The following is a 26,910-nucleotide window of genomic DNA, read 5'->3' on the forward strand; positions in this document are numbered from 1 at the left end:
ATTTTTGCCTTCTTCATCTTCCTTAAGGCCCACTATCTTTATATTGTTTCTTCTATTATAATTTTCCATTATATCTATCTTCTGAGCTAACAGCTCCTGTGTTTCTTTAACTTTTTTATCAGATTCTTTTAATTTCTTTTTTAAGTCATCTACTTCCATTTCTATGGCTGTTTCTCGTTCTTCCACCTTGTCTACTCTTTTTCCTATATCTGACATGATCTTTCTTTGGCTTGGCTTCGCGGACGAAGATTTATGGAGGGGGTAAAATGTCCACGTCAGCTGCAGGCTCGTTTGTGGCTGACAAGTCCGATGCGGGACAGGCAGACACGATTGCAACGGTTGCAGGGGAAAATTGGTTGGTTGGGGTTGGGTGTTGGGTTTTTCCTCCTTTGCCTTTTGTCAGTGAGGTGGGCTCTGGGGTCTTCTTCAAAGGAGGTTGCTGCCCGCCAAACTGTGAGGCGCCAAGATGCATGGTTTGAGGCGTTATCAGCCCACTGGCGGTGGTCAATGTGACAGGCACCAAGAGATTTCTTTAGGCAGTCCTTGTACCTTTTCTTTGGTGCACCTCTGTCACGGTGGCCAGTGGAGAGCTCGCCATATAACACGATATAACATGATCATCTCTAATCTATTCACTTTTTCTTCTGTACTTTCTATTCTTCTTTTTATTTCACTGAATTCTTGTGACTGCCATTCTTTTACTGATTCCATATATTCTTTAAAAAAAATATATCCATGTACTTGCCCTTCCCTTCATCTTCCATTTCTCTGTGTTCTTCCTCCTCTTCTTCTGAGTCCACTCCAGGGTCTGTGTCCTTTACCTCTGTCTCTTCTGGTTTTCTTGTTGGGTTGTTTTATTTTGTTGGGTATTTTTGGTCTTATTTTTATTAGAAGTGTCTTGGTGTTGGTCTTCTTCCTCTGGGTTGGTCATCTGTTGTTTCCTTGATTTCTTAATTTTACTCTCTTCCTTCTTGTTCTCGTTATTTTCTATGTTTTCCTCTTGCTGTTGTGTTGTAGTTGCCTGTTTCAGCTGTGGAGATCTACTCCTCAGCTGGTCCCCCCTCCCGTCAGTGTTATTTTTGTCTTGCGCATCGCACTTTTGTTTGGCTCCATGAGCCATTTTTGTAGTCCCGAGTTCGGGGCTTCGACTGACCTCAGGGAGCGGGCTTCTCTCTCCACGGCGGGCCTCCTCGTACAGGTAAGGCCTTCACCTTCTTCTTCCGACGTCTTTCCTTCTTCTTTTCTTCCCGTTTTTGGTTTTTCTTTCTTCGCTGCCATTTTCTCCACACTTTTACTTTGACTTTGTTATGGTTTTTATGTTTGTGCCTTTGTTTTTTCTCTATCTTTTTTTAACTATTCTGGAGAGGGGTGGAGTTCCCCTACCGGCCACTACTCCATCACGTGACTCCCCTGAGACAGCCATTCTTAATGGGGATCACAACACATGGAAAAAGCCATATTTTCTTTCACCTCATATAACATAAATATTTTTAATGTAGTTGGTAGGAGAGCAGTACAGAAGAAACCAAATCTTGACTGCTACACAGCGTGAAGGGGGCCCATAAATTGTGAGCAGAGTCTTACGGGGGCAATGGCCAAAAAAGTTTGAGAAAGGCTGATGTAGAAGAATGAGGGGAAATTTGACAGAGATATACAAAATTATGAGGGGTATAAAGTTTAAACATACAGCACGGTAACAGCACTTTTGGCCTACGAGCCCGTGCCTTCCAATTGACCTACAACCCCCAGTATGTTGCTTTTGTACGATGGGAGGAAACCAGAGCACCTGGAGGAAACCCATGCAGACTCAGGGAGAATGTTTAAACTCCTTACCGACAGCCCAAGAGATTTGGTCCCTGGTGCTGTAACAGGTTGCCCCACAATGTTAACTGTGCCAGTTAGAGTAAATGCAAGTAGTCTATTTTCCACCGAGCTTAGGTGAGAAAATAACTAGAGGACATCAATTAAGGTTGAAAGGGAAAAGTTTAAAGGGAACACGAGGGCGAGCACCTTCCAACAGAGATTGGTGAGAGCGTGGAACAAGATGAAGAGGTGAATACGGGCTCCATTTTGACATTTAAGAAAAATGTGGACAGGTACATGGATGGGAGGGGTACAGAGGGAAATGGTGCAGGTCAGAGGGATGGCCAAAAAAAAGTTTGGCAAGGACTAGTCGGGCAAAAGGGCCTGTTTCTGAGTTGAAATGCTCTATGAATGTCATCAACAGAAGAGTGGGAGCCTCCAGCAAGAGCAGGTTGAGGCAGTTCTGGCTGCCTAGCCACTTGAAGGACTCAGCAAGTTGAATGAGATGGAAGCTGCCGGGACAGGAGGACTCAAGTTATGCGGAGAGGCTGGGTCTTTCCACCCAAGAGCAAAGACGGGCAGGGACATCATAGAAGTTTTATACAACGGCAACAGGCCTGGATGAAATGAATGCTCACATATTTCTTTCCTCAAAATAATTCTAGAACTGGAGGGCAGATTTAAGGTGGGGGGGGCAGGGAGAGATTTAGGAGGGAACAGGGATTTTTTATTCCCACTCAAGAGGGTGGCCAATTTGCCAGTGGAAAGTTATTCTATTCATATATTCAAAAGACACTTGGACAAATACAGTAAAACCCCTGTTATCCGGAATTTAAGCAACTGGCTGCCTCAAGCAACCGGGGAAAAAAATGTTTAAAATTAACACACCTTGCTGTTAGTTCGCCAATCATGCAGTGTGCAATCTCAAGCAACCAGAAAATACACTTATCTGGCATCTACCAAGTCCCATAGGTGCTGGATCCCAGGGGTTTTTAGTTTTTTAGATGAGGAATGAAACACGAAAATCTGCAGACGCTGCAATCGTAGTAAAAACACAGATATGCTGGAGGGTTTCAGCCACTCTCGTGGGAAGTAAAGATCAGCAACCAACATTTCAGGCCTGAGCCCTTCCTCAAGGTATGAGTAAAGAGCAGGCAGGCGCCTGAATTAAAAGAAAGAGCACAGGAGGAACACAGCCCAGCAGGCAGAAGGTGCTAATTGGATATGGAGAGGGGCCCAGGAGCGAGGAAGGTGAGAATTGATGGGGGAGGGAGGGGGGGCGGTTTGGCTCTGTGAATGCACAGCTGGGGTAGGGGAGACGGAGAAGGGGTGGTGGCAGCTAATGGAAACCGGAGACGTTAATGCCATCTGGTTAGAGGGTACCCAGAGGTGTTGATTCTCCAATTTGTAGGTGGCCTCAGTCTGGCAGTGCATCAGTCCACGAACAGACATGTCAGCGAGCCCGTACCGCCCAATTACACCCAACTGACCTACAAACCCAATACTTTTGAAATGGTGAAAGGAAACGCAGGCAGACACGGAGAACGCCGTAACTCCTTACAGACAGCACCGGATTTGAACTCGGGTTGCTGGTGCTGCAACAGCATTGCACTAACCGCTTCGCTAACAGTGCCACTCAATATCAGGCAGTGTAACTAGACAGGGAAAGCAGTGAGAGAAAGGGACATGCCTAATGAACACACACCCCACCATCTGCTGCACTGGTTCCCATTCGTACACACAAGTCCTACCGTGTCCGGGTTTCCTTCCAGGAGAACATTGATGGCCCTGTTGACATCACCATTGCAGTCGTGCAGAGCAATCATGCACTCATCCTGGTTTTTGCCCGTGATGTCAATCAGCTGTGGGACAGAAGAGGGAATGGCGTCAGTGGTCATTACAAGTTGCAGAGCGAGGCCACGAAGGGTGGGGGGGGAAGACACTCCAGGGGCCTTCACGCTCCCTGGCAGGAGGCAGCAATCTAAGCAAGAATAAAAGGCTGCACCCTCCCACATCCCCCCCCCCCGCCCACCCACTGGCAAATAAACGCAGCACCTCCCCCCTCTCCTACCCCGCCATCCCATTCTCCACCCACGATAGGGCCCGGTTTCTGCATAGAATTGGAGGGGCAGTGCCTCAGGCAACTAAACTCCCGCAAATCACTGACTCACAATCTTGCTCAAAAGGACGCTTGATGCATTGGACCTGGGCTGATCCTTTAAACCAGTGGTTTTCAAATTTTCTCTCTCCTCTCACACACCACCTAAAATGTCCGTCAAGAATTTAGAAAAATCACTGAGCAAGAAGGAAATTCTATGCTTCTTTCACCCATCCCAGGCCCAAAAAAATTACATCAGATTTCTCTTCTTTATAAGAAAACTTCAGCCAAAACCCCCAGGAAACACCTTTAATCTTACTGCCAACTTGCCAAATGTTAAATGGATCTGGGGGTTGCATATTGGTGGATTGGGGACTGGTCAAGCAGCAGAAGGCAGAGTTAGGATAAATGAGCCTTTCTCTGGCTAGCAATATGTGGTTCGTGCTACAAAGATTGGTGTTAGGCTCACGGTTGTCTTCATCGAGTTGGATGGAAGAGCAACACATCTACATTTGCTAATGATGTTAAATTCAGAAGAAAAGCAAATGTGAAGAGGACAGAGTCTCTACATATACTGAATGTACTCGCGTAAAAGTCGATCTCATAAAAGTGTACCCCATATTTTTGGCCAAAAAATCTGGAACTTTCCATATATCTTGTGTAAAAGTCGGCCCTAATCTTTCACCTCAACCCACAGCCACCTGCAGCCCAGAGCTCCGAATGCCTCGGCCACACACTAGCGCCTCAGGGCTGCCTGCCCATCAGAGCTCCTGACGCATCAAGCACAGACTTGCGCCTCCGGCTGCCTACCCCTCGGAGCTCCTGGCACGTCAAACGTTGACTCGCGCCTTGCACCCCGGTTGTCTACCCCTCGGAGCTCCTGGAACGTCAAACGTGGACTCGCGCCTTGCACCCCGGTTGTCTACCCCTCGGAGCTCCTGGCACGTCAAACGTGGACTCGCGCCTCGGCACCCGGCTGTCTACCCATCGGAGCTCCCAATGTGTGAAACGCAGACTAGCACCTCGGGTCCCTGGCTGCCTACCCATTGGAGCTCCTGGCACATCAAACGTGGACTCGCGCCTTGCACCCCGGTTATCTACCCCTCGGAGCTCCTGACACGTCAAACGTGGACTCGCGCCTCGGCACCCCGGATGTCTACCCCTCGGAGCTCCTGGCACGTCAAACGTGGACTCGCGCCTCGGCACCCGGCTGTCTACCCATCGGAGCTCCCAATGCGTGAAACGCAGACTAGCACCTCGGGTCCCTGGCTGCCTACCCAATGGAGCTCCTGACACGTTGAACGTGGACCTGCGCCTCAGCCCTGGCTGCCTACTCAGAGCTCCCAATGCGTCAAACGTAGACAACTGCCTCAGCTTTTGTTCTTTGTTCATCTAGAGATCATTTGCACTTCTACTGCTGATATGGGTACTTTGGTTTCAAGTGTCAATTTCAGCCCATCAAAAGCAGTATCCATGAAATTGTCAACCCCATAAATTTAACATTAAAAGATGGTCCACAAAATTCGACTTTTACAGGAGTACAAACAGTAGATAGGTTAAGTGAATGGGCAACGATCTGGGAGATAAGAGTGAATGCGAGGTCACCCATTTTGGAAAGGAAAAATAATTGATCAGACTGAATGCTGAAAATCTGCAGCATGCTTTTGTGCAGAGAGACTTGGGAATGCTTGCACATGAATTGCAAACGGTTAGTTGGCATGTAAATGGGGCATTGGCCTTCATTACCAAAGGAATGGAATTTAAGAACAAGGAGGCTCTTCCACAGCTGTACAGGGGATGGGGGGCCGCACCTGGAGAACTGCGTGCAGTTCTGGTCTCCTTACTGGAGGAAAGATATACAGGCTTTGGAAGTGGTGCAGAGGAGATTCGCCAGATCGAGAATAGAGATGAGGCGTTATTTTATGACAATAGATTGAGTAGATTAGTACTATACACATTGGTTTAAAAATGATATAGTATTAAAGAGACAAGAACAATTGTGAGAGAGATGAAATAGAAGCAGAAAGGTACGGGGTTCAAAAAACGTAGGGCGATTGAAGGTTAATTGGTGCATGTGAGGGGCCTGTTACCATGTTTCCCATCTAAATTTAATTAAAATTAAAGGTAGCTTCCACTGGCAACTGAGACTAAAACAAGGAGACACAGCCTCAAGATTTAGGGGAGTAGATTTAATGGAGATGAAGAACTACTTCTCCCAGAGTTTAGCGAGTCTGTGGAATTCTGCCCAAAGAAGCAGCAGAGGTCGCCTCATTGAACGTATTTCAGAGACAGACAGAAGGACAGACAAGGAAAGATCTCTGAAGAAGAGCTTGGCGATGAATCAAACAGGGGTCTGTGCAGCTGCAGAGGCTACGGGAGCTGAAGGGGCTCTCTTTCACTTCTCTATCCCACAGTAAGGAACGCTTTGTGACACTAATGCCGATTCTTAGGGCAATTTCATGAAATATCACCTTCTGTACTATGACATAACAATGGAAGGAATCTTGAATTAAGGGTAACGGGGAATTCTTTTTTTTTTAATCAGAGCACAGAAACAGGCCCTTTTGGCTCTCAAGGCCGTGCCACCGCATTACACCCAATTGAACGACAACCTGGTACGTTTTGAATGGTGGGAGGAAACTGGTGCATCCAGAGAAGACCCACGCAAACACGGGGAGAGCGTACAAACTCCTTACAGACAGCGCTGGATTCAAACCATGGTCGCTGGTGCTGTTACAGCCACGAGTGGTTAAATCTGTGGCCACAACAACCTGATCTTGGCGAATCAGGCCAGATGCCTGTCTCCTGCTCCCATTTCTTGCGTTCAATCACATTTCCATTGATGCTTTCTACTCTGAGCAACTCCAGGTTCTCCTCAAGTTTCCCCACAAACCTTCCAGATTCCCCCTTCACGAATGAAATACTTGAGGTGCCAACTGCCAAAGGTTGACAACCATTCATTAAGTTATAAAGCCTGTTCAAGACACTTAAAGACTCCAGAACCAAATTAATTAAGATATTCGTCACTGCTCCCAAATTGATCCCAGTGCACTCCAAACAGAGGGGCCCCCTGCCCAGGTGCAAAGGACCCCGGTGTTGCTCTCTAATACTGACCTGCTTTACTTTCTCTTCAAAGTCAGCGTCATTGTGGTCTGAAATCATCTGTGCAATTCGTATCTGCTCTGCTGTGGCCTTGAGATAGGGTCAAATTTAAAAAAATAAAGAAAGTGATAGAAAAGAAGCAAGTCAAATTTAGAAAGGAACTGGTGGGGTGTCAGACAAGCACGAGAAATATTTTGAGCGAACGAAGAATTGCTGAATAGATCCAGCATCCATGGGTAGAAATAAGACCACATGACATAGGAGCAGAAGTAGGCTATTTAGCCCATCGAGTTTGCCCCACTATTCAATCCATTTTCCAACTCAACCCTACTGTCTGGCCTTTCCCCCATAACCTTTAATGCCCTGGCTAATCAAGAACCAAGAAATGGTCCATCCATGTTTTGGGTCTGGACCTCCAACTGGCCGAGACCTTCGACCTGCTGAGCTTTCCACCAGCAAGTTGTTGTTTGCTCAAGATTCCAGCATCTACAATCTGCTTCTTGCAAAAGGTACCTTGACCCATCCTTCTGGTCTCTTCCAGCTGAAGGAGTCAACCTCCCACCTACCCCCCCTCCCCACCCACAACCCCATCCTCAGCATCTGGAGGTCAAAGCCCACACAGCCCCAACCCTTCACTTGCTAGGTGCGGCTACTACTCCTGTCGACCACGAGACACGCCTGCACTTGTTCCACCCCAGGTGCAAAATCGACTTTCTCCTCCTTCATCTCCCACACACCTGACAAAGCCACCACCCCCCCCCACCAATTCAAAGCTATCATCAAAGCACATTTCCCCCCCCCATTCCGCTGATTAGGCTTTTCTGGCACATACAAAAGATGTCGGTTGAACAGCAGAGTTTATTTCCCCCCCCACCCCAACATATCCCACAACAGAACGATGTGGTTGACTCAACACTGCTGCCCGTGTCATTGCAAAAAGCCCCTTGGCCTGTCTAGTCTGTGCTGAATTATTATTCTGCCTAGTCCCACTGAACTGCACCACAGGCATAGCCTTCCATTCCCCTTCCATCCACATACCTGTCCAATTTTTTTTAAAATGAACAAAAATGAGCCTGCATTCACCACTTCAGTTCATTCCACATTCTGCATGAAGAAATCCCCCCCCACTGTCCCCTTTCAGCCTTAACCACATCCTCTAGTTCTGTTCTCACCCAACCTCTGTGGAAAAGTCTGCTTGCAGTTACTTTATTTCTACCCATCATAATTTTGTACACCTCTATCAAATCTCCTCTCATTCTTCTCCGCTACAGGGAATAAAGTCCTAACTTGCTTAATCGTTCTCTGTAGCTCAGCTCTTCAAATCTCAGCAATATCCTTACAAAGTAAAAACACAATATTGGAGCAACTTGGCAGGTCAGAGTGTATTTTATATAGCAAATATAAAGATACATAACCAACATTTCAGGGTTGAGCCCTTCTTCACCTTTGCTACATTAAGTACACTGTTTGACCTGCCGAGTTTCTCCAGCATTCTGATTTTAATTTAATCAAGTTGTCTGCAGTTTTTCGTCTTTTACTCAATACCCCTGTGAATCTTCTCTGCACTCTTTCAACCTTATTGAATCGTTTATGGCCACACAGCATTTTTAAAGGATCTCACTGACCAAGCACAGTCCTGGGAATGCCTTATCTAAGCATAACAGGGGAGGCAACAGAAAACAACAAACCAGCCCTCTGTCTGCCAGATGAAGAGCTCAAATCTGACAGAAGATCTACTGGTTGGGACACAGTCAACTTCAGCTCAAGGATTTACCACACTGAGCATGGAGACCTTCTCTGAAACCTCGGGAGGGAAGGTGGGCGGGAACAGAACACACCCAGACCAAACAAAGTGATAATGGAACACCTGTCACAAGGTAACAATGCTGCGAACTGGTCCCTCCTGTTCAGCACTGGGACACACAAGAGTACAAGGTTACATAGCCAACCATACAACCAACCCAACCAGTTTTGGATCTGTGGAATGCTCTGCCTCAGATGGCAGTGGAGGCCAATTCTCTGGATGCCTTCAAGAAAGAGTTAGATAGAACTCTTAAAGATAGCGGAGTCAAGGGGTATGGGGAGAAGGCAGGAAAAGGGTACTGATGGTGAATGATCACAGAGAATGCCGGTGCTGTCTCAAAGGGCTGAATGGCCTACTCTTGCACCTATGGTCTATTGTGAGTACAGTCAAATCTATAGCAGCTCACTGAGGTACAACTGCATCGCCGCCTTCCCAATCCTCTGGAGCAGGCACCAATTTAAGTGCTAGTCTCACCATGCATTCTAAGGGACTTCAACCAGATCAGGACTTGGGAAATGCAATTAAATTTTTTTTTAATCCAAACAACTTTTAGTCCAATGACTTCCAATGGAAAATGGGTGGCGGGGATGGGGAGGGTGCTGTGCCCATTCCTCCACACGCCTCAACCCTCCAACTCCAGTCGGGAGCTGAATGCCATCCCTGACCACCTACACCAGTGGGATCACTTTAAAAGAAACTGCTGCGGAGCCAGGAGAGCAAGGAGCGAAGACAAGAGCGCTGTGCCACAGGATCATACTGGCTGGTCATGACACAGGCTTTAAACTCAGGCTTTTTTGCCTGTTAAAGGAGCGACAGTGTTTTTTCTTAAAACCCTGCAACCACATGGTACCTGCCCAAGGCGGTGGCACCTGTCCTGGTCAATGTACCCACGAGGTGTTGTATTCTCGGGGGAGCAGAAGACCCTTGCATGGCATCTGAAATGGGGAGACTCTCCCCAGCCCCTGTTGAGGAGAAGCAGAGATGACTCAACAGATAAGGTGATCACAGCAGCAGACAACCGAGGGGCTCGGCTGCTGAAGGACCTACACAGGCTGTGGGCAGTTAGCAACTTGCGGTCGAAGGATCCACACAGGCTGTGGGCTGGTGAAGACTGGCTTGCGGGAACCAGGCAGTGGAATGGAGATTCGAGGGAGCCCTGAGGGCAAGAAGGGGTCTCGAAGGGTGCTGAAAGCTTCCTGATTGCAACGGAGGTTCGGATCTTGAGCTCAGGCTGCCAATGGTTTGAACAGGAGCCTGTGCATCTACAGAGGCTATGGGACCACTGGAGGCCAATCCATGGACACTCAGTATCTCTAAAGGGAATCTCTTTTGCTTCTTTCTCCTATTGTTGGGGGCACCAGGCAATGCTCATGGCGATTCTTTGATTTTTAAGGCCGACGATGGTTGAAGTATATGATGTATATTACATTTTATGTATTATTACTTGACAAATTGAGGAACACCCCAAATATCCAAGCATTGGCATTGCAACAAAACCAAAAGAATCGCTTCGGAACACCTCAACGGGCAAACACACGACAGCACAGTGCAGGAAAATTACGACTCACCACCTTGAACAGTTGGGCTTAGCCATGGATTATCTTGCAGCTGATGCAAGACTGCTTTTGTGCAACACTGCAGAAACATGCAGGTGCTATTGGATTCTGGCAAGCCTCACTCCCAAGGGGAGGGGGGTTGGAGTTAAACAAGAAAGTCCGCAGATGCTAGGGTTGAGTACCACACGCAGACATGCTAGAGAGACAGGCCACACAGCATCCGAAGGAAACCAAGGGTGACCAATATCTTGGATACATTCCTGACAAAGAGCCCAGGCCCGAAAAGGTGCAAGAACACAAGAACGTAAGAAATAGGAACAGCAGTCCATCCGGCCCTTTGAGCCTTTCGACGAGATCATGGGTGATCCGATGATAGGCTCATGTCCAATTACCTGCCTTTTCCCCATGTCCCATAATTCCCTTGCTATGTAAAAATCTATTCCACATTAAATATCTTTATTGAGGTCGCCCCGACTGCTTCAATGGGAGTGAATTCCAGATTCACTCGGTAAAAAGCAGTTCCTCCTCATCTCCATCTTAAATCTATTACCCTGTTTAAATAACTAATCTTTAGGCTATGTTCTCTAGTTCTAGCCTCCTCCACCAATTCCTACCTCAATCTTATCGATGCCTTTCATAATTTTATACGTTTCTATAAGATCCCCTCCCCCTCATTCTGCTGAATTCAAGTGAGGTCAGTCCCAGACCTCATAGGCCTACCCCCTCATCTCTGAAATCAACCTGGTGGACCACCTCTGCACCGCCCCCAGAGCCAAAACATCCTTCCTCAAGTAAGGAGACCAGAACTGGACGCAGTGCTCTCGATGCGGCCTCACCAGGACCGAGTGCAGTTGCAGCATAACCTCCTGCTCCTAGTTCAATCCCTGCAGCAATGAAGGCCAACATTTGCATGGCCTGCTGATTTCTCCAACGTGTTTGGCGCCAAAAGGGGAGAGCGCTTGGAACCTGATAATAAGAAGAGGAGCTAGGAGTGGGGGTGCGGGGAGGGAAGAGCTGGTAATGGATGGCAAGGGCTAAAGCATTCTGCTGCTGATGGTCTGCACATTGTGCAGTTCTCAGCACTCCCTCTGCCAGTCCCCTTCATGCCCCCCTTGGCCAGAGGAGCTCGACAGCATGTCTGAATCTGCAAGCTCCCAGGAACTAGCCTGGGTAGGGGGTGCCCTGGCAGGTGCACCAGGAGAGCAACCCTGACTTCACACCCATCCCTGCTTTACTATAATGCCGGAAAGTGTACGGTCATGCAGCTTTGGTAGAAAAAATATATTTAAATGGAGAGAAATCTGAAAATGCCTGGATGCAAAGGGAACTGGGAGTTCTCGAGCCTGAAGGTAAACTTGCAGGTTGAGTCAGTGGTGAAGAAGGCAAATTCAATCCTGGTGTTCATTTCAAGAGGAATAGGATGCAAGAGCAGGGATGTGATGTTGAGGTTTTATAAGGCACTGGTGAGACCTCACTTGGAGAATTGTGAGCAGTTTTGGGCACCTCGTTTAAGAAAGGATGTGCTGACGTTGGAGAGGGTTCAAAGGATTCCAGGAATGTAAGGGTTATCAAATGAGGAACGTTTGACAGCTCCTGCGCAGAATTTTTTTGAATTTAGGAGAATGGAGGGAGAATCACATTGAAACAATTCAAATGTTGAAAGACATTGTCAAAGTAAATGCAGAAAGGTTGTTTCCCATGGTGGAAGAGTCTAGGACAAGAGGGCACAACGTCAGGATTGAAGGGTATCTGCTTACGACAGAGAGGCCGAAGAATTTCTTCAGCCAGAGGGAGGTAAATCTGTGGAATTTGTTGCACAGGCGTTTGTGGAGCCCAGGTTATTGGGTGTATTTAAGGCAGAGATTGATACGTTCTTGACTAGCCAGGGCATTAAAGGTTATGGGGAGAAGGCTGGGCTATGGGGTTGAGTGGGGAAAATGGATCAGTTCACGATTATATGCCGGGGTCGACTCGATGGGCTGAATTTCCTTTTTCTGCTCCTATGTCTTATGGTCTTCACAAGGCAACAACTACAGTGGACACCCAGACGGAACCAAAGAGGTGCTGGCTTCAAGGGACGGAAGCAACGCAGGCAAAGCAGCGTGGGTTATCTGCACGGTTACCTGTGGCCGCTGTTTCTGCTGTGTCTGATTCTGTGTCTGCGTCTGATCCCAGTTGCCTCGGGCTCGACTGGTGCCCACTGACGTCATCATTTACAGTATATACAAATAACAGTATTTACAAGGTACAAACCTGCAGGGAAACAAGAGAAAAAATGGATGAATAAAAGAAGTCTTCAACTTAGAACATTACGGTTAGCACATTGGCATTAGACAAATGTAGCAGTGTTGTGCCAACCTAATAAACCACTCCCAACAACTGCCTAGAATTTCCCTACAACACGACTCTCCATGTTTCTCAGTTCCATCTAATAGTCTTTTAAAGATCCTATTCTATCTGCCTCCACTACCATTGCTGGAAACACATTCCATACAGCCACCACACTCAATGTGAGGAACTTACTCCCAAGTACCTTAAAGTGACATCCCTGTGTTAGCCATTTCAGCCTGGGCAAAAAAAATAAACCTCTGGCCATCCACACGATCAATGGCTCTCATCATCCTGTACACCTCTAACAGGTCAGCCCTCATCCTCTGACACTCCAAGGCATGCTCTGCAATCCAGGCAGCATCCTTGTAAATTTCCTCTGTATCCTCTTGATAGCAGCCACATCCTTTCTCTCGTGGTGACCAGACTGAACACAATCTTCTCCAAGGTCTTATACAGCTGTAATGTTACTAAATGGTTCGATGTCACGGTTAATGAAGTCCAACACACCATATGCATTCTTAACAACGGTATCAGCCTGTGCAGCAGTTTTGAGTGTCCTGCAGAAACAGACTCTTCTTAACACCTTGGAGTTCACCCACATTGCTCAGAGTCCTTCCACTACCGTTGTATTCTGCTCTAAATTTAACCAACTGAATTGAACACACAGTTTTAAACCAGGAGTCCAATTCAACAAAGTACCTTGAAGAGTTCAAGCCCAAAATTTTGGGAATGTATCTTTACTATATAAAGAGTTTGACCTGCTGAGAATTTCCAGCATTGTGTTTTTACTTCACAGTTTTGCGTTTTACTCCTCCCAAGATCTGTTGCCCACTTCCTAAATCCACTGTGAACCCCATTCACTGTATCCTCTTTCCATATTCTCTCTCTCTCACTCTCTGTATCCTTAGCCTTGACGAAGGGTTCCGGCCCGAAACGTCAACCATTCTTTCTCTCCCACGGCAGTTACTCAAACCACTGAGCTCCTTGGGTTTAGCTTCAGTGCCCAGCATCTCCATTCTCCCACGCCCCACCCAATCACCGCATCCCCTGCCGACCCCAGTGCTCGAAAACCACCTCCTGCTTAAGAAATTAAATTTATTTAAATAAATTCTGAACAAATCTATTTACAACGCGGTAGGAGCAGATTCTGGCCACTTGAGTGCCCAAATGCACCCAATTAAATGACCAGACCGCAGTTTTGAAAGGTGGGAGGAAACCGGAGCACCTGGAGGAAACCCCATGCAGGACACGAGGAGAATCTACAAACTCCTTTATAGACAGTGCTGGATTCAAATCCTGGTCGCTGGTGCTGTAACACTGTAGCACTATGCAAACAGTGCTGCCCCAAAGTGAGGGAGGGGGAAAGCACGGAAGTATTTTCAATGCTGAAAGGCCTGGAGAGTGGACGTGGCAACGTTGTTTCCACGGTAGGGGAGTATAGAATAAGAGGGCTGCAATAATGTAGCATTAACCGTGATGCTAACTGCGCTGCCGCCGCCGCTGCTTCCTCTGGCAACTCGTTTCATCAACCCACTATCACTACAACCCCCCCACCACCTCGTGGACTAATACACGGCTTAAAAATTTGGCCAGTGGAATTCAATTGAGCAAAGTCAAAAAATTTGGATTGGCCAAAGGGAACACAGATTACGTGGTGCATTACAGGATAATCAGAAGCTGGAAGGAAAAGATCTTGGTGTGGGCGACATTAAACTTGAACAGGTAAGTGGAAACCATCCCATCATGTCCCTGACTTGCAACTTGAACATAATAGGGAGGGAAAACACGCTTCAGAATACCCAGCCTCCATGTTACCTGCAGCACCAGCATTTCTGTGTTGGTCCAGTTGAATTTGTAGTCAATCACAACCACCAGCATGTTTCAGGAGGGCCAGGATGGGGATAATAACTTCAGCCATTACACACAAGCAAAACCAAGGAATTGACTGCAGATGTCAAGAGAGGAAAACCAGATGTGTACGATCCAGTGATCATTGGGAGAATCAGAGATGCAGATGGTGAGCAGATTAAAATTCCTGGGAGTCACTATCTTGTAGGACCATTCCTGGACCGAAAACAAGAATGCCATCGTGAAGAAAGCATGTCAGCGCATCTACTTTCTCGGGAGTTTGCACTATGACATCAGAAACCGTAGCAAACCTCTACAGATGTGTAGTGGAAAGTGGGCTGACTGACTGCATCGTGGCCTAGTATGGAGGCACCAATACCCCTGGGCAAAACCTAGTGAACACTGGCCAGTACATCAGAAGCAAAGCTCTCCCCACCTTCAAGAACGTCAAAAGGGAACACTGCCCTCAGAGAGCAGCTGCAATCAGGAAGGATCCTCACCACCCAGCGCATGCTATGTTCTCACTGCTGCCCTCAGGAAAGAGGTCCAGGTGCCACAACACTCAGACCACCAGGTTCAGGAACAGCTGTTCCTCCTCCACCGTCAGAATCCTCAACGACAAACTCAATCAGGGACTCTTATCTTGCACATTGTTTATTATTAAATATTTATTTTCTGTATTACGCACTTTGCTTGCACTTCCTTCTTGTTGACATTTTTCTCTTTTGCATACATACATTTCCTTGAGTAGTTTTTTTTGTACCTCCAGGGTCTCTAAAGAGGATTCCTCTTTCTCCTATTGCTAGGGGCGCCGGGTAATGCTCATGGGGACTCTATTTGCCCTATGGCAGGCAAAAGCTGAAGTATAGCATGTATATTACATTTCTAATGTACAGCAAAACCCCTGGTATCTGGCACCCATGAGGATTGGTAGATGCCAGATAAGTGTATTTTATGGTTGCTTGAGACTTACTTTTATAATACCTAATACATCTGCATTAAGAATAAAGAGCTTAAAAAACAAAAATACTATAGTGTACTTACACTGAACAAACTTCACTTGCACGAATATAGAAACCTTAAAGCATTTTACCGTATTTTCAGTCACATTCTTTGAAAACATTTAATCGTCCCTCCACGGAGCTCCCCAAAAGACGTACAATAACATTATAGATAATTAACCCCCGCCCCACCCACCCCTCCCAAGTTTTCAGATAAAGCCTCTGACTGAGTGACTCTTACTAAGCAGGAATAAAGAGACACTTTAAGAGAGTCGCCCCAACGGCGGGCAGCATCAGCCAGCTCTTCTTCCTGGGCAAAGCCATTTTACTCAAACAGCTGCTACAAGCAAAGCCCGACCAAGGCCCTCCGTTGGCCGAATATTTGCTCCCATCTTCACCAAAGATTCATGTGTTACGTCAATTACAATTTTAAACTTGCATTTTTAACCAGTTATTGTATTCTTATTTATTTTACTTTTTAAAATTTATTTTCCTCAGTTTTTCTGCCGGTTTTACGGCATTATTATATGACAATAAAAGGAACCTTGAAGCTTTGAACTTTGCGTCCCAAGCTTCATTTGCTTCCTGCCAGCCCTTAACTGACCATTTCTTTGGTCTTGTTCCATCCACGCCTGGACTGCAGATGGAATCAAGCATCCCACTTCTGGACAGAATGGAAGGAAGGAACAGATGAAGATAGTCACGCTCAGGACACTGGCCCACAGGAATGTGGCAATGACTTCCGGGACGCCCAATCTCCAATCATCTGTGATTGCAGGAGGTGCACCACTCAAACCCACACCTTCTCCCTCACCACCATTCAGGGCCCCGAAGTCCTTCCAAGTGAATCTGCAGGTGTCATCTACTACATCCGGTGCTCCCACTGTGGCCTCCTCTACATCGGGGAGACTGAGCACAGACTGGGAGATCACTTAATTGAGCACCTTAGCTCTCTCCACCACTATAGCAGGGATCTCCCAGAGGCCACCCATTTCAATTCCCTTGCCGACAAGTCTGTCCAAGGTCTCATGCACTGTCAGACTGAGACCACCCACAAATTGGAGGAACAACATCTGTGTCTGGGCACCCTCGAACCAGATGGCCCTCCCCCCCTCTATTTTTGTCTCCTTTCCTCTCGCTCACTTCCCTTTTCCCCCAGCTCTGCTTCCAGAGTCAAAAGGACCCTCCTCCTCCAATCAATTCTCACCTTTCCTCACTCCTGCCCACCCATCCAAATCTATATCCTTTTGTCTATGGGTCTGTACTCCTCCCCCTGCCTATTTTTCCTTTCTCCCTGGACTTTTAATTCAGGCCTGCCCTGCCTGCTTTTTAATCACACCTTGGCGAAGGGCTCAGGCCCGAAACATCAATTGTATATCTTTCCCCCTGATGGACGCTGCACAACCAGCTGAGTTCCTCGAGCATTTCTGTGCTTCTACAACCTCCAATAACCTCAGCCTTCATCGTGTTGGCAAACCCTTGACTCAAGCTATCGAAGCAGATCACTTTGACAAACACAGACCCCAGTTTGACCAGGACACTCTCATCAAAGCACCAAAAACAGCAATTTTAATCACCAACACACCTTCAACACTCCTCAAAACATATGACCAGGATGCCAGCGTTTGTTGAATGGGCAGACTTAGCAAGTGACCATTGCCATTTTGAGATCATCATGAAGGACCAATCAGCACCTGTGGGCAAGATGGCTTCTTGATGCCCCTGCATACCCAGGAACAGGGTAGCTGAGTACAGTTTACAGGAGGGTTAAGAGATGACTAGCAAGCCGGTTAATAATAGCCAACAACCACAGAGCTCTGGTCAACTGAAGCAACATTCTCACCACGACAGGTGAAAAACACAGTTCAGGCCACTCAATTCATACAAGTGCTGGAGAAACTCAGCAGGTCACGCAACGCCCATCAGAAGGGATACAACCAACATTTGGGGCCTGAGCTGCGAGAGGCTGAGCTTTGTTTTCCTAGGAGCAAAGGAGGCTGAGGGGTGACCACGATCAAGTATACAAAATTATGAGAGGCAGTAGGATTGATACTCAAAATCCTCCCCCACCACCCACCACTGTAGGAAAGCAAGAAAGCATAGGCTCAAGAGGCATTTACACAGACTTGTGAACAGGCAACTCATACAATGGGATTCATACAGACGGGCAAAAAGGATGCCAGGCACATGCTGGGCTGAAGGGCTTTGAACGAGCTGCTTTCACACGTTGGGCAGGCAGCTTGGTAACTTGAGGACTCTCGCTTCTCGCTTTTTTTTAAAAACTACAACTGTCCAAGGAAACAAGGCCTCATTAGGTTGTGAGTTTCCTGCCAAAAGTTTAGCAATTGACTGCAGTCCCCGCAGGAGCTTGTAACAGCCTGCAGAGTTGAGATCGTTGCTACAAGAGTGAGAACAAATGGGTGGGGGGGGGAGGATTGGGAAGAGAAAAGGGTGATAGAGAAACAAAGTGAGATAAATGGAAGAGCAGGAACATGAGAGAATTTGAAATTTAGACCTATAGCAGAGTAACAGGCCCTTCCGGCCCAGAGCCAATGCCACCCAATTAATCTACACCCCCTGCATGCTTTGGAGCAGTGGGAGGAAACTCAACAGAGATATGGAAAGAATGAACAAAATCTTTACAGAGAGTGACAGATTTGAACCCACCCACCCCCCCCAAGTCACTGGCGCTGTAACACCGTTGCACTAAGTATGCCGCTCCCCCCCCACCCCACTTTTTCTCAAGAAGAAAGTCTTGGCCTCTGCATACTCTCCAATATCACGCAGACTCCCACTAGAACTCCAGGAAGACTAAGTTAATTTGGCAGGCAAGCTGGACCTGTCAAGTCTGCATCACCTCCTTGGAGTGCAATCTCATTCCTCCTCCTCTCTCCCCACTTTCTCCTTCAGATATTTATCCAACTCCCTTTTGAAAGGAGACGCCAGCCTCCACACTCCAATCTCAGCAGGCTGCCAATCAGAACGATGACCTGGAAAACAAACGTGCTCCTCCCACTCCCTCCTCAACACCTTCTCAAGGCCTGTCTCCTCGTCCCTGAACGGCCTGCTGAAACACAAAAGTCTGCAGACGCTGTGACTGTAGTAAAAACACAACAGAAAATGCTGGAGGAACTTAGCAGCGTCCGTGAGGGAGGGGGTTAAAGATATATGACCGACGTTTCAGGCCTGAGCCCTTCTTCAATGTGTAAGCAAAAAACAGGAAGGAGTCTGAATAAAGACTGAAGATTGGCAAGGGGTAGAGTCCAGATCAACAGTCAAAAGGTGTTAATTGGATATGACAAGAGGAAAGGTGAGAATTAATTTTGGCTCTGCAAAAGGAGAAAGAGGGAAAAGGGGAAACAGAGAGAGAGAGAGAGCCAGGGGAAAGTTTAACAAAAAAAATGGAGGTCAATTTAAATGCAATTCTCATCTTTGCTCTTATCATATCCAATTAACATATTTTGGCTGTTAGTCTGGACCCCTTCCCCCTCCCATTCTTCAGTCTTTATTCAGATGCCTGCCTGTTTTTGGCTTATACCTGTATCTTAATGAAGGGCTCAGGCTCGAAACGTCAGTAATGTATCCAACTCCTAAGACACTGTGAGACTGACTGAGCTCCTCCAGCATTTCTCTGTCTGTTTCTACCTGAACTACTTGTTGCTCCCTCTGCCTTGCTTCTCCCAACCCCGCGATTTTTCATGGATGCTTCCGACCAATTTCAGCTCCCCCTATAGTATTTCAGGCTGAACTCCCATCCCCCCCAAACCCCTCGTCCACCCACTGCAGCCAGAAATCCCCCCATCCCTGGTGCCAAGGGGCTTCCCTTCTGGTGACAGACAGTTGGCATGCAACTCGGATTTGCATTTTGTTGCAAGAGTAACAGTGAGAAGATTAATGCCGCAGGAGCTGAGTGCGCAGATCCATTAGACTTGAAAGCCAAACATGCAGGTTGAACTTTTTATTTTTTAATTTTTTTTATTTTTCACAACATAAGCCACATTAACCATGATACATACTTTTTCCTTTTCAAATATATACAGTGCCATTTTCTCCCCCCCCCCCTCCCATCCCACCCTCCCTACCTCCCCCCTCCTGTCCATTTAAAGTACAAAATCTAGGATACATTAAACCAGTCAAACAATGTTGTCATTCAATAAAAATAAACAAGAAATTCCACTGAGTCAATTCTTTTCATTTCCTTCTCCTTTCGTTAATTTAGGTAGTGAATGTCCCCGGTAGGTTTTCGCTATTGTGTTTCATGTAAGGCTCCCATATTTGTTCAAATATTTCAATATTATTTCTTATACTATATGTTATTTTTTCTAATGGAATACATTTATTCATTTCTATATACCAGTGTTGTATTTTCAAATTATCTTCCGATTTCCAGGTTGACATAATACATTTTTTTTCTACGGCTAGAGCTATCTTAACAAATCTTTTCTGTGCATCATCCAAATCAATTCCAAATTCTTTGTTTTTTATGTTACTTAGGAGGAAGATCTCTGGATTCTTTGGTATATTGTTTTTTGTAATTTTATTTAATATTTGGTTTAGATCTTCCCAAAATTTTTCTACTTTCTCACATGTCCAGATTGCATGAATTGTTGCTCCCATTTCTTTTTTACATCGAAAACATCTATCAGATACTGTTGGGTCCCATTTATTTAACTTTTGAGGTGTTATGTATAGCCTGTGTATCCAGTTATATTGTATCATACATAACCTCGTATTTATTGTATTTCTCATCGTTCCAGAACATAACTTCTCCCATGTTTCCTTTTTTATCTTTATATTTAAATCTTGTTCCCATTTTTGTTTACTTTTACCATTTGTTTCCTCATTCTCCTTTTCTTGCAGTTTAATATACATATTTGTTATAAATCTTTTGATTATCATTGTATCTGTAATCACATATTCAAAGTTACTTCCCTCTGGTAAACTCAGACTGCTTCCTAATTTGTCCTTCAAGTAGGATCTCAATTGGTAATATGCCAGCACTGTATCTTGAGTTATATTGTATTTATCGTTCATTTGTTCAAAGGATAATAATCTATTTCCGGAAAAACAATTTTCTATTCTTTTGATCCCTTTTTTCTCCCATTCTCTAAAGGAAAAGTTATCTATTGTAAAAGGGAGTAACTTATTTTGCGTCAATATTAGTTTTGGTAATTGATAATTTGTTTTATTTCTTTCTACATGAATCTTTTTCCAAATATTGAGTAGATGATGTAATACTGGAGAACTTCTATGTTGTACCAATTTTTCATCCCATTTATATAATATGTGTTCAGGTATCTTTTCCCCTATTTTATCTAATTCTAATCTAGTCCAATCTGGCTTTTCCCTTGTTTGATAAAAATCTGATAGGTATCTTAATTGTGCGGCTCTATAATAATTTTTAAAGTTTGGCAGTTGTAAGCCTCCTTGTTTATACCATTCTGTTAATTTATCTAGTGCTATCCTCGGTTTCCCCCCTTTCCATAAAAATTTCCTTATTATTTTCTTTAACTCCTTGAAGAATTTCTCTGTCAAGTGTATTGGCAATGCCTGAAATAGGTATAATATCCTTGGGAAAATGTTCATTTTAATACAGTTTATCCTTCCTATTAGTGTTAGTGGTAAATCTTTCCAATGCTCTAAATCGTCCTCTAATTTTTTCATTAATGGATAATAATTGAGTTTATATAGTTGGCCGAGATTTTTATTTATTTGTATACCTAGGTATCGTATTGCTTGCATTTGCCATCTGAATGGTGATTCCTTCTTAAATTTTGAGAAATCTGCATTATTCATAGGCATTGCTTCACTTTTATTTACGTTAATCTTGTAACCCGACACTTCTCCATATTCCTTCAATTTCTTATATAATTCTTTTATTGATAGTTCAGGTTCTGTTAAGTATACTATAACATCATCCGCAAATAAACTGATTTTATATTCCTTGTCTTTTATTTTTATCCCTTTTATATTATTTTCTGTTCTTATCAATTCTGCTAGTGGTTCTATAGCTAACGCGAACAATAAAGGTGATAGTGGGCATCCCTGCCGTGTTGACCTGCTTAAGTTAAATTGCTTTGATACATGTACATTTACTATCACTTTCGCTAACGGTCCCTTATATAATGCTTTAATCCAATTAATATACTTCTCTGGTAAACTGAATTTTTGCAATACTTTGAAGAAATAATTCCATTCTACTCTGTCAAAGGCCTTCTCTGCATCTAAAGCAACTGCTACTGTTGGCGCTTTATTCCCTTCTACTGCATGAATTAAGTTAATAAATTTACAAATATTGTCTGTTGTGTGTCTTTTTTTAATAAATCCAGTTTGGTCTAGATTTATCATTTTCGGTACATACTCTGCTAATCTGTTTGCTAATAGTTTAGCTATTATCTTATAATCTGTGTTATGTAAAGATATTGGTCTATATGACGCTGGTGCGAGTGGATCTTTCCCTTGCTTTAGTATTACTGTAATTATTGCTGTTTTACATGAATCTGGTAAGCTTCGTGTTTTATCAATCTGGTTGATTACTTCCAGGAGGGGAGGAATTAATAAATCTTTAGATGTTTTATAGAATTCTATTGGGAATCCATCCTCTCCTGGTGTTTTATTATTTGGTAATTTTTTTATTATCTCTTGTATTTCTACTATTCCAAATGGTTCTGTTAATTTATTTTGTTCCTCTATTTGTAGTTTTGGTAGTTCAATTTTAGTTAGAAATTCATCTATTTTCCCTTCTTTCCCTTCGTTTTCAGATTGGTATAATTGTTCATAGAATTCTCTAAAGTTTTCCTTGATCTCCTTCGGATTATATGTGATTTGTTTGTCTTTTTTCCTTGATGCCAATACCATTTTCTTAGTTTGTTCTGTCTTAAGCTGCCATGCTAGAGTTTTGTGCGTTTTTTTCCCCTAGTTCATAATATTTCTGTTTTGTCTTCATTATATTCTTCTCCACCTTATATGTTTGTAGTGTTTCATATTTTATTTTTTTATCTGCCAATTCTCTTCTTTTAGTTGTATCTTCCTTCATTGCTAAATCTTTTTCTATATTTACTATTTCCCTTTCCAACTGCTCTGTTTCTGATTATAGTCCTTCTTCATCTTGGTTACATAACTTATTATTTGCCCTCTAATGAACGCTTTCATTGCATCCCATAGTATAAACTTATCTTTCACTGATTCTGTGTTTATTTCAAAATACATTTTAATTTGTCTTTCAATAAATTCTCTACAATCCTGCATTTTGAGTAACATGGAGTTTAATCTCCATCTATACATTCTTGGAGGGATGTCCTCTAACTTTATTGTCAATATTAAGGGTGAATGGTCCGATAATATTCTAGCTTTATATTCTGTTTTTCTTACTCTATCTTGCATACGAGCTGATAACAAAAATAGGTCTATTCTTGAGTATGTTTTATGTCTAGCCGAGTAATATGAATATTCCTTTTCCTTTGGGTGTTGTTTCCTCCATATATGCAAAAGTTGCATTTCTTCCATCGATTTAATTATAAATTTGGTTACCTTGTTCTTTCTGTTAATTTTTTTCCCAGTTTTGTCCATATTTGAATCCAAATTCAGGTTGAAATCCCCTCCTATTAATATGTTCCCTTGCGTATCTGCTATCTTCAAAAAAAATATCTTGCATAAACTTTTGATCTTCTTCGTTAAGTGAATATACATTGAGTAGATTCCAAAACTCTGAATATATCTGACATTTTATCATTACATATCTCCCTGCTGGATCTATTATTTCCTCTTCTATTTTAATTGGCACATTTTTACTGATTAATATAGCTACTCCTCTTGCTTTTGAATTATACGACGCTGCTGTTACATGTCCTACCCAATCTCTCTTTAATTTCTTGTGCTCCAATTCAGTTAAATGTGTTTCTTGCACAAATGCTATATCAATTTTTTCTTTTTTCAGTAAATTTAGCAGTTTCTTCCTTTTAATTTGGTTATGTATTCCGTTAATATTTAAAGTCATATAGTTCAGCGTAGCCATTTTATACTTTGTTTATCTTCCCTTTCCGTTTCTCCATCATTACCTTTCCTTCTTATCCATTTCTGCTTTCTTGTTTTGAACACTTTATAAGACAACATTTCTAAAACATCAAACATTTTCCTTATTCTCCTATTTAAAACTTCTTAACCCCATTCTCCCCTCCCCCTCCTGAGTTGTCCTTTATCCCTTGTCGGACAACCACATCTCCCCTCTCCATTTGGATTTGCGAATTCACTCGCAAACGTCAGCTGACTTTGCAGTGACCGTAACTCCTCCCCACCCAGCCCCCCCAGAAAAGATTTCAATTTTCATATGTAACAAAGGTCACTCTTTTAATTACCTCCTTATTCCCTCTATTCCAGTTCCCTCCCTTATTAATTCTTGTCTATACTCTATATATTTTCCTCAAAATACGGATACATTCATGTATGCACACTATATATATACACACACATATACCCCTTTACACACATACACATAGATCGTGGTCATTTTTACTCTTATTACATGTCTTCATCTCTCTGCTTGTTTTGTAGTTGTCTGCAAATTTCCTTGCTTCCTCTGGATCCAAGAATAGTCTGTTTTGTTGCCCTGGAATAATTATTTTAAGTACCGCTGAGTCCCTTAACATAAATTTATATCCTTTCTTCCATAAGATCGTTTTCGCTGTATTGAACTCCTTCCTCTTCTTCAGGAGTTCAAAACTTATGTCTGGATAGAAAAAATTTTTTTGACCTTTATATTCCAGTGGCTTTTTGTCCTCTCTTACTTTCTTCATTGCTTTCTCCAATATATTTTCTCTTGTTGTATATCTTAAGAATTTTACTAAAATAGATCTTGGTTTTTGCTGCGGTTGTGGTTTCGGGGCTAAAGTTCTATGTGCCCTCTCTATTTCCATTTCTTCCTGTAATTCTGGTCTTCCCAGGACCCTGGGGATCCAATCTTTTATAAATTCTCCCATATTCTTGCCTTCTTCATCTTCCTTAAGGCCCACTATCTTTATATTATTTCTTCTATTATAGTTTTCTATTATATCTATCTTCTGAGCTAACAGCTCCTGTGCCTCTTTAGCTTTTTTATTAGATTCTTCTAATTTCTCTTTTAAGTCTTCTACTTCCATATCTACAAATGTTTCTCGTTTTTCCATATTTTCCACTCTTTTTGCCAATTCTGATATGGCCACTTCCATTTTATTCATTTTTTCTTCTGCATTCTTAATTCTTCTTTTTATCTCATCAAATTCTTGTAATTGCCATTCTTTCACTGATTCCATATATTCTTTAAAAAAAGATACATCCACTGTCTTGCTTTTCTCTTCTTCTTCCACTTCTTTCTGTTCTTCTTCTTCCTCTTGATTAACCACCTGTTGTTTCCTTGTTTTCTTTTTACCCTCTTCTTTCTTGTTGTCGTTATTGTCTGTGTTCTGCACCTGCTGCTGTGCTGCAGGTGTCTCTCTCAGCTGTGGAGATCGACTCCGCAGCTGTTCCCCCCTCCCGTCAGTGTGTTTTTTTTCATGCGCATGCGCGGTTGCGCACTTTTACTTGGCTCTGCGAGCCATTTTTGTAGTCCCGAGCCCGGGACTTCCACTGACCTGTGGGAGCGGGCTTCTCTCTCCGCGGCGGGCCTCCTCGGACAGGTAAGGCCTTCACCTTCTTCTTCCGACGTCTTTCCTTCTTCTTTTCTTCCCGTTGTTTTTGGTTTTTCTTTCTTCGCTGCCATTTTCTTCACACTTTTACTTTCACTTTGTTTTGGTTTTTAAGTTTGTGCCTTTGCTTTTTCTCTATCTTTTTTTAACTTTTCTGGAGAGGGCTGGAGTTCCCCTACCGGCCACTACTCCATCACGTGACTCCTCCAGGTTGAACTTTCATGAGAAAGACCAAAGTCCTATCAGTTAGCACAACAGCGCCGCCGACTGGGGTTCTCCCCGTGTCTGGGTGGGTTTCCACCTGGTGCTCCGAATATCTACCACCTTCCAAAACGTACAGGGTCAGAAATTTAATTGGTCACATGGGGTGTGTATTTGGGTGGGCTGGAAGGGTCTGTTAAAATTAAATTAAATGCAGTAAAATCACAAAGCTGGAGAAACTCAGGTGGTCAAACGGTGTCCTTTATGTAGCAAAGATAAAGATACATAACTAATGTTTTGCCCTTCATCAAAGTAAGGGCCCTTCAACATACCTTGATGAAGGACTCAAGGCCAAAATGTTGTTTATGTATCTTTATCTTTGTTAGATAAAGGACACTGACCAGCTGAGTTTCTCCAGCATGGTATTTTTACTTCAACCACGATATCTGCAGACTTTCGTGTTTTACTTTTCTCCTTAAATTAAATGTAACATTAGTTTACAAAGACTAAGGGATACAGTCGTCTCCCCTACTTAAGATGATCCGATTTACAATTTTTCAAGTTTACTATGATATAATATAGTCGTTATTTACTTTCATGTAATACTTTAAAGTGAGGTCATCGCAAGCATTGTTGATTTTTCCAATAAACGTTGACAATTCCTCTAAGGTGAATTCTTTGTAGCCTCCTTGGTCAATCACTTCTTTTCGTTCAGTTGGAAAGCTTGCAGGGACTGATACAGCACTGCCGGGAGTGAGTGGGGCAGCTGGATCAGTGTGTGCAGTCGGTGTTATACAAGGTATAACTGAAAATTTTCGACTTACGATGGGTTTGCCAGAACATAAGTTGTGGACCACCTGTACAGGATCTTAGAGCGTCCAAACTACTAACACACCTTAACCAGACAATACCGAGCTGTATATATCCAATCCCCCAGCACTTGGCTGGCAGCTTTCTGTGTCTGAGCAAGTCCAGGCACTTCCTCAATGAAATTCTACTTCATCCCTCTCCCCGGCAGAGTTCCAGGTCCTCTCCACACTCAAAGGGTTTCCCCAATCACAAGTGCACCACTTCGTGATCCGCACAGGCATCGAGGGAAAACTAGCCTAGAACATAACAAGAGGGGGTCTCATTGGGAGATCCCCGGTAGGAATCTCGTTGGGAGATCCCCACGATGTCTGGATGGCCAGAGGGGGAACTGAATTTAACGAAAATTAGATAAGTTAACATCAATGATCACCTTCCCTCTGTCCACTGCAACAGCAATGACCTCCTATTTTAGTTCCACACACCATTCCCACACCGACATATCTGTCTGTGACCTTATGCACTGACAAACCAAGGCCACCTGCTAATTGGAGAAACAACACCTTGTATTCCATTTGAGTACTCTCAGACCAGATGTATTAACATTGACTTTTCCAGTGCCCATTAACTCCACTGCCCGTGTCTCTCTCTTTCCCTATCCTTTCCTCGGGCTCCCCATTCTCTTCCTTCTCCCATCTGT

At 44.0% G+C, this 26,910-nt stretch overlaps 1 protein-coding gene across 7 annotated transcripts in view; it reads right to left on the reverse strand.

Annotated features, from left to right (window-relative positions):
* ubap2l (ubiquitin associated protein 2-like) overlaps window positions 1–26,910 on the reverse strand; it is a 131,467-nt gene that overhangs the window by 72,231 nt on the left and 32,326 nt on the right. For 5 of the 7 annotated variants that reach the window (XM_069940160.1, XM_069940163.1, XM_069940165.1 and 2 more), the window contains exons 2-4: window positions 12,487–12,616; window positions 7,016–7,093; window positions 3,555–3,665 (exon numbers count right to left, since the gene is read on the reverse strand). In XM_069940160.1, coding sequence (XP_069796261.1) covers window positions 3,555–3,665; window positions 7,016–7,093; window positions 12,487–12,576 — 279 coding nt within the window. In that variant the 5' untranslated portion in view covers window positions 12,577–12,616. Of the gene's footprint in view, window positions 1–3,554; window positions 3,666–7,015; window positions 7,094–12,486; window positions 12,617–14,509; window positions 14,719–26,910 lie in introns of those variants that run through there. The other 2 variants (XM_069940162.1, XM_069940164.1) reach the window with 2 other exon arrangements.

The sequence above is a fragment of the Narcine bancroftii genome, chromosome 5, assembly GCF_036971445.1.
Source record: "Narcine bancroftii isolate sNarBan1 chromosome 5, sNarBan1.hap1, whole genome shotgun sequence".
Classification (NCBI taxonomy): Eukaryota; Metazoa; Chordata; class Chondrichthyes; order Torpediniformes; family Narcinidae; genus Narcine; species Narcine bancroftii.